The 7988-nt window shown below is 42.2% G+C and overlaps 1 protein-coding gene across 1 annotated transcript; it reads left to right on the forward strand.

The window, feature by feature from the left end:
* The first annotated feature begins 460 nt into the window (after positions 1-460).
* On the forward strand, positions 461-4456 carry LOC129708303 (actin, cytoplasmic type 5). The gene is made up of 6 exons (XM_055653976.1): positions 461-553; positions 1763-1893; positions 1994-2233; positions 2534-2972; positions 3224-3405; positions 3802-4456. Exons 2-6 carry the CDS (start codon positions 1768-1770, stop codon positions 3943-3945), a joined length of 1131 nt encoding a protein of 376 aa, XP_055509951.1. The 5' UTR covers positions 461-553; positions 1763-1767; the 3' UTR covers positions 3946-4456.
* Positions 4457-7988: the final 3532 nt, after the last annotated feature.

Consider the following 7988-nt stretch of genomic DNA (forward strand, 5'->3'; position numbering starts at 1 on the left):
ATAGCCACTTGTCCGGGCCGGTCCCAAAAGACCGAGCCCCGAACAGTGTTTTTTTAAATCACGCTGCTAACACGGATCCTGCAGTTGAGAACGGTTATCAGGTATTCAGATTGTGGGGCCGGGGCCGTTGAAAAAAATCTCGCGCCGTGTGTGTGTGCGCCCGTTATGCGCGATGCGCGGCTGCAGAGACTTTGACGTCGCGTGACGCGCGCGGGGGGTGGGGGGGGGGGGGGGAGGCGCGGGCGCGAGCGCGAGCGGCCCGGTTAACGGCAGTCAGTCGGCGAAGAGTGTCGGACATCTGCGGGGGCGCGCGGGCCGGCGGCCCCGGCCAATGGCGGCGCGAGCTGGTGAAAGATGCCCAAATATGGGCATGTGTGCAGCAGTGCGCGCGGCCTTGGGGACGGGCAGGGGGGGGGAGGGAGAAGGAGGGGGAGGAGTCTCGGTCCATTAGAGAGCGGGGCGAGGGGGAGAGCGGTCACAGTCACTCCGGCAGCTCCAGCGACAGGACGCATTTGGTGGTAGTGGTGCTCGACCCCTGAGAACAACTAACAAGGTAAAAAACAATAATTCTACATCAGTTCTCAGAAACAACATTTAAGCAGGTTGTCTCACCACCGTTAAATATCTTGATTCTTTTTCAAATTTAGTATTTTTCTTACCGTTTTTAAAAACGCATATCTGTCCATATTGCAGCAACCTTTTGCACAAGGTATTCTGCAAGGCTTAAGGTAATGCAAAGGCATGTGATTTAAAAGCGCAAGATTTAAATCTTTGCCATTGGGTATAGAGGTTCTTTGTCAGGTTGCTTGGAAATAACGGGTCCATTAAATTGCCTCTTGCGTGCTGCGAATGTCCTTGAGTTTGTAGCTTGTAGAGTGCTGTAAAAGAGCTTAACATTTGATTTTTTTACATTTTTGGGAAAGGTGGGAAAGGTTTAAAATGGTGGCATTGGAAAATATGGGCTAAAATGGTGAACATTCCTGGTGGAGGATTGGCAAGGGAGAAGTTGTCACTGAACTGATTTTTTTTTTTTGCTGCTGCAGACCCCTTTCATTGATCCGTAGCTTACCGAGTCTAGCTGATTGTATGTGATTTTTTTTTCCCTGATGTGCTCCCGCACTAGGACTTGATTTTTATCCCTATATTCCACACAAGTCATGGTCAGCCAGAGGTTGACCCAGGTCTCCAAAAGACCCAGAAAAGATTGGCTTCTTGGGGGAATATTACTAAAAGGCTTCGCATTTGTTTCAATTTGTGCAAAAGGGCTTGGGTGGGGCTGGTCCTTGGGATATTTTATTGGAAACTACACATGGTATGAGTAGAAAGGTGTGCTGGAAGGAGAAGGAGTTCGGTGTAAGGTGTTTCATTTGGATTGACCCTGGAACTACTGTATGTAACAAAAGAAAAGTGCTGTGATTTCATGTACATGGGGTGGGTTTTTTCAAAAGAGATTTTAAAGAATGTCAATTCCCGAAGTTCTGGTTGCATTGGGGGGGGGGTGGGGTTTATCCATGCTAGGCTCCAGCCATATCCTTTTATGGAAATCTTCAATCTGATTAGCTGAGCCATGCACAACATTATTCTCTACCCGTAGACCTGATCGTTTAAAAAAAATTATCAACTAATGGGTTTGCTCAAAAATCTGTACCCTGAAGGAAATTGTTCCCGCTTAGTCTTTGACAATTTGACTACAAGGAGCCATGCAGTTGACAGTCTTTTTTCGTTTTTTTTTAAATATTAAGCTTGCTGCTTTATTTTCCAGATAAAATGGCAGATGATGAGATTGCTGCACTTGTCATAGACAATGGTTCTGGAATGTGCAAGGCTGGTTTTGCCGGAGATGATGCTCCCCGTGCAGTTTTCCCCTCCATTGTTGGACGCCCAAGGCATCAGGTAAGCTTCATGAGTATAAATTACTATCGTTTGAGCTGATAAAAATGTGCAACTGCAGTTAAGTTCTTGTATCTAAAGTAATAGTGGTTTTTGTTTGCAGGGTGTCATGGTTGGTATGGGCCAGAAGGACAGCTATGTAGGTGACGAGGCTCAGAGCAAAAGGGGTATTCTTACCTTGAAATACCCTATCGAGCATGGAATTGTGACCAACTGGGATGATATGGAGAAGATTTGGCATCACACATTCTACAATGAGCTTCGTGTAGCCCCAGAAGAACACCCTGTCCTGCTTACAGAAGCTCCCCTGAACCCTAAAGCCAACAGAGAAAAGATGACACAGGTTATTACCATTTTAACAAAAAAATGATTGTGTTTTCCATAAACTTTTGTTTTCTTCTCTCAATTCTCCTCAACCTAATGATTTATTTTCAATGTTTCCAGGATGCTCTTCTGCTTCTGGAATTTCTCCCTGAAGTCTCCAGGTTTCTTTCTGCTTCATCTTTATTTGATTTCTGTCTGCCATCTTCTGAGTTGCACTTTCTTTAATCATTCAATTTTTTTGCATGTTGGCATGCTAACAAATTCCTTGTGAGCAGGGCTCAACTGCATTACACCACTAACACTCTTTTCTTCCCTCCAGATCATGTTTGAGACCTTCAACACCCCAGCCATGTATGTTGCTATCCAGGCTGTGCTATCCCTATATGCCTCTGGGCGTACCACTGGTATTGTTATGGACTCTGGTGATGGTGTCACCCATACAGTGCCCATTTACGAGGGTTATGCACTACCCCATGCTATCCTGCGTCTGGATCTGGCTGGTCGTGACCTGACAGACTACCTCATGAAAATTCTAACAGAACGAGGGTACTCTTTCACCACCACAGCAGAAAGGGAAATTGTCCGTGACATCAAAGAAAAACTGTGCTATGTAGCCCTGGACTTCGAACAAGAAATGGCCACTGCTGCTTCCTCCTCTTCCCTGGAGAAGAGCTACGAGTTGCCTGATGGTCAGGTCATCACCATTGGCAATGAGCGATTCAGATGTCCTGAGGCCCTGTTCCAGCCATCTTTCTTGGGTAGGTACAAAAGCTAGTTGGTTGATTCCGACTGTTCAATTGTAACATTCCTGCATATTTGGTTCCAGACTTCAAGTTCTGGAGTTTTTGTTCATTTGGCCTAGCACTTTTGAAAGTGTTCTGCTAAATTGATAAGCCAATGTACAGTATTACATATGCAGTTATGTACAGGTCAAGCTACAAACATATTTGAATATAAATGAAATTGTCCAGCTATGGCATGGTTTCAATTGTCTTTTCCTGCTTTCCAGGTATGGAATCTTGTGGCATCCATGAAACTACCTTCAACTCTATCATGAAATGTGATGTTGATATCCGTAAAGACCTTTATGCTAACACAGTATTGTCTGGTGGCACCACCATGTACCCTGGCATTGCTGACAGAATGCAAAAAGAAATCACAGCCCTTGCTCCCAGCACCATGAAAATCAAGGTAAGCTTGGTGGTTTTGGAGGCGTAATGGCAAATTGCAGATGCTGACTTACAAACAAAAAAACAATGCTGGTCAAGCAGCGTCTCTGGAGAATATGTGTATATAAGTGATCTTTTGGGTTGGGGCTCTTCAGACTCATTGAGGTGGGGGTTGTTTGGCTTTAGTTCAGGTCCCCAACACTGATTTGTCTTGATGAAATAAAGTGATAGTTTTGAAAAGCAAATCTTGTTAATGAATGGGAAAATAAGTTCGGCCACTTGTATGTGAAAAGCAGGAAAGTAAAGGGAAAGCGCTTCAAGTTTCAAACAATCTTGATTAAATTTGAAGTCCTCGCTCCTACTGAAGGGGTGTATACGTATTCTCTTCAGTGACTTATACAATGTTTTTCCTCAATAGATCATTGCTCCACCTGAACGTAAATACTCTGTCTGGATCGGAGGTTCCATCCTGGCATCCCTGTCCACCTTCCAGCAGATGTGGATCAGCAAGCAGGAATATGATGAGTCTGGCCCATCCATTGTGCATCGCAAATGCTTCTAAATGAACTGCAAGCAAATGTGTAGAGTTTGCTGCATAACTTTTGAAGAAGAAAGTTTTTTGTTTTTGCCCTGGCAAATTACACCTCATGCTAGCCTCATGAAACTGGAAGTAAGAGCTTACTTGTAAAGAAATTTACCACCCCTTCAGAAAGCTAGTATGAAGTGTTTTATAAGGAGCACTGTTGGATTGTCAAATAGTCACTTTCTGTCTTGCTGCCATTCCAGCAGGGTTTGAAACATATTGCATTTCAGGCCTTACAACCCTGCTGTTCCTGTCACTTCTCAGCAGTTCATGGGGCTGAAAGTTTTGAGTTGCAAAAAAAAGTTGCATTTACACCTGTAAATTTATGCATCGGTTAATTTATGTAAAATTTCTTTTTTGTATGTTGCCTTAATGTTCATTTTCACATAGAAAACCCAAATTTGTAAGTCATCTGGATGTTGACAATTGTATTGCCCAACTGACACTTCATTTTTGAGGGGAAAAACAAGTAAAATAATTATAGAAACCTGACAGCGACTGAGTGTTTGTTTGTATAATTGTTCATGCATACCACTTAACTTGTGATTTACCTACTTGTTTTTGAATATTAATTAAATATCTTGGGCCTTTGGGTTAATGGTTAGGAGTCTTGAGTACTTCAAAGGTGTGTTTAAGCAAATTTTTGGGTAGATGGAAACAATAGCTTAGTTAATGTTATACTTTAAGGGTAGCTCTTGGTGTAATAAAAGCATAGTATTTGATCTATTAACCATTACTGGTGCTTTTAAATATTATAAAAAAAAAAGAAACTGGCCAGAGTTGGAAGACTATCTCTGGTAAGTGCTGCAAAGAGAAGATAGAATGGAATTAGGATCAATGCAGTGTGAGTACTGACTGCACAAATTGGATTTTGCACAAGTGGAATCAAAGGCAAACAAATACCTACTCATCTACCATAACTAACCCCATATGGGTTTGTTCTTAGCCTCGTATGAAAGGGAGGTTATTATTATTTTTTAAAATTAAACAGACTCAAATGGTTATTCTGTTATATGTAACTAAAGCTGTCGCGCGTTGCTGACTAATGTCTGAGTTTGCAGTCAATTATGCAAGAGGATAGTACTGTCATGGGAAGCTACATTTAGTATGAACAGCAAGGTGATGGGAGTGGTGAAGAGCAGCTGGTTACTGTAATATTGGGTCAATAACCTCTACTCTTAATAATGTGTTAAGAACTGTGGATAAATGAGCACCTGCTAATAGATCAGTTAAGAATGCAAGAAATGTTACCCTGTGGGATGGCTGAAGGATATTGGGACCCAAATTAATTTATCCTTGAGGGGTACACAAGTGAAAATGTTTCTGCTTTTACTAGGCAGGGGTTAAAGGGTAGTGATTGAAATAAGATTATGATCAATACAATGATGGTAATCTGATTGGAGGGAAACTTTAAAATCTCTTAAATCTTTAATTTAAAAAAAAAAACTTAAATCCTCTCCTTGGGTGTTGAGCAGTTTGATTGATCCACTAAATTCTTCATAAGCCTCCATGGGTTTTATTTAACCTATCCATCCTCTGATAAAAGGAGGGCCATTGCTTTAGTCGTGATCACTATTGTCCCCTACTACATCTAATGCAGCTATCAAGGAGCAGTGGTATATTGCCCTATCCATTCTGTCTACATTTTAAGCAGAGACCAATTGATGCTTGCGAGAGTCACTAGTCCATGCTTGTCACAAACCAAGGCGTGGGTATTTTGAAAGTGAGTTTAAAAAAAAAATCCTGTTCTGCTTCATTCAGCCATAATTTCCAGCAGGACCCAGCTGCTGCATGGAAATATTAATGTGTGTGTGTGGAGGGCGTGAGGGAAGAATTTCCTTTGGATGTGTTCTGTCTCGATCTTGGAGGAAATGAAACACCTGAGTTCTGAAGTCTTCCTAATAATTATTGTGGATGTGGAGCTACGTGGGTGAACAGTTTGCAAAGAGCATTCAAGGATGACATGTGGCAGAGATTGAAAGCTCACAGGTGTGTGCAAGTAATCCTCGGGGCCCAGATATATTGAAAGAAGCACTTCAGTAATTTCCCATGTTCTGAAAGTAACATGACATCTCTGCTATCCTTATTCCTTTCATCTTCCAGTATATTTTCCACCTTTCAAGGGAGGGGGGAGTCTCTCGGCTATGAGTCTGCAATACTAGAGGAAACCCCAAACCTTGCATGGGATAAACACAAAAAGCTGGAGTAACACATTGGGTCAGACAGCATTGCTGCAGAAAAGGAATAGGTGACGTTTTGGGACCAGAATGTCATCTATTTCGCCAGAGATGCTGTCTGACCCAATGAGTTATTCCAGCTTTTTGTGCCGTATCTTCGGTTTAAACCAGCATCTGCAGTTTCTTCCTAAATATTTCATAGGGTGTGGTTTGGAATTCAAAACCCTGTCTTTATTTTTTTTCGAGCCAGACGGTAATCTTTTTAGCACAGCTGTTTAGCTTTTTAGCACACTGGGACTAATTTTCCTGTGTCTGGAAATGGTATTGCTCATGAGGGTGAATTTCTTTAGCCATAGAATGATGAAGATGTGGAAGCCAAGATAGGTATTTTTAAGGGAGAGATTGATATGTTCTTACTGAGGAAGGCTGTCAAAGGTTATGGGGATAAGGCAGTTAAGAAGGAAAAATGGATCAGCCATGATTGAATGGTAGCGTGGGCTGAATGGCCTAATTCTACTCCTATGTCCTATGGGCTTATAGGTGATACTGTGCTATTCAGGTAGTAGCTACATCCCAGAAGTAAATTCCCATTTGCTGTTCCCTTGCTGTCTGTGGGTAAGTATTTTGTCATCTTGTTCCGTGCAATCCAATGCAGGTGTATGTATATACACACCACGTGCTTGTGGTGTGGACCAGAAGGATAGGCACAATTGTGTTCAATTGACCTGAAGGAAATGGCTCGGAAATTGAAATCTTGTGCATAAAAACAGAGATTTTTCAGTCTCACTGGCTGACTTGTCAATGTATAAACTGATGGGAGTATGGCTGGCTCACACCAAATAATATATTGCACAGAAAAGTACAACAACCATACTTGGCAAAACACATTTCAAGTGTGGAAAGAGAACGTGACGCAAACTAGTAAACTCTCCCACTATAGGTAATTTCTCCAGTATATAAAATTAATCTAGAATCAGTCACAACAGAGCAGTCAGTTACCCAACTGTACACATTCTACGAGGGAAAGCTTCACTATATGCACACCCCTGGAGCAAAATTCCCTCTAATTTGCTTCTGCCATTACAGTGACCCGGGCCGCATTATTTTGCATAGTAACATTTGCATTGTTGGTAATCCCAATACATTTTGCACAATTCATACCCTTGCTGTTTGCTCTCTGACCAGCAGTTCCACACAAGGAATATGAGGCTGCATTCTCCATTGTGCAGAACATTCAATGCATTTTATTGTAAAGATATGTATGAAAAAAACAATCGCAACATGGGAGGACAAGACAGGGCCATATTTATGGTGCAAAAGTTTTTGAATTAGCTCCTCCAAAGAGCTGTCTAAATAAATCAGAGGATGTGCTTATCTACACTGGATTAATTGCAAGCTGTCTCTGAAGAAAAGCAGGAAGCACAAAGGCAGCTTCCGCAAACTATCTACAAACATAACTTGGAGTCGAGCTTTTGACCTCAAAATCTTCCAGTCATTGAATTCAAGGAAGAGTTATTTCCTGGTGCAGCCTATTTGTAGCTGAAGCTCTCATCTGTATGTTTGATACCTCGTCAATTTCCCAAGTTGCCTTGAGGTAAGCAAGACAGCGTTCCATCTTCCATTATGTGTAAACTGGAACACATCCAAATTACTCCTGCCTGTAACTTAAATTGCACTATTCCACTCGCCCTGTGATGCTGCTCCACATAGACCTTCGCTTCAGTAACAGCTGGGGTGGGTGATTTAGGCTGGAGTATATGTGGATTTAATGGGCCTGTCCCACTTAGGCGATTTTTCAGCGGACCTGTAAAACTGGCAACTGGAGCAGCGACTGTCAGTGAAACA

Source organism: Leucoraja erinacea, chromosome 23, assembly GCF_028641065.1.
Source record: "Leucoraja erinacea ecotype New England chromosome 23, Leri_hhj_1, whole genome shotgun sequence".
Lineage (NCBI taxonomy): Eukaryota > Metazoa > Chordata > Chondrichthyes > Rajiformes > Rajidae > Leucoraja > Leucoraja erinaceus.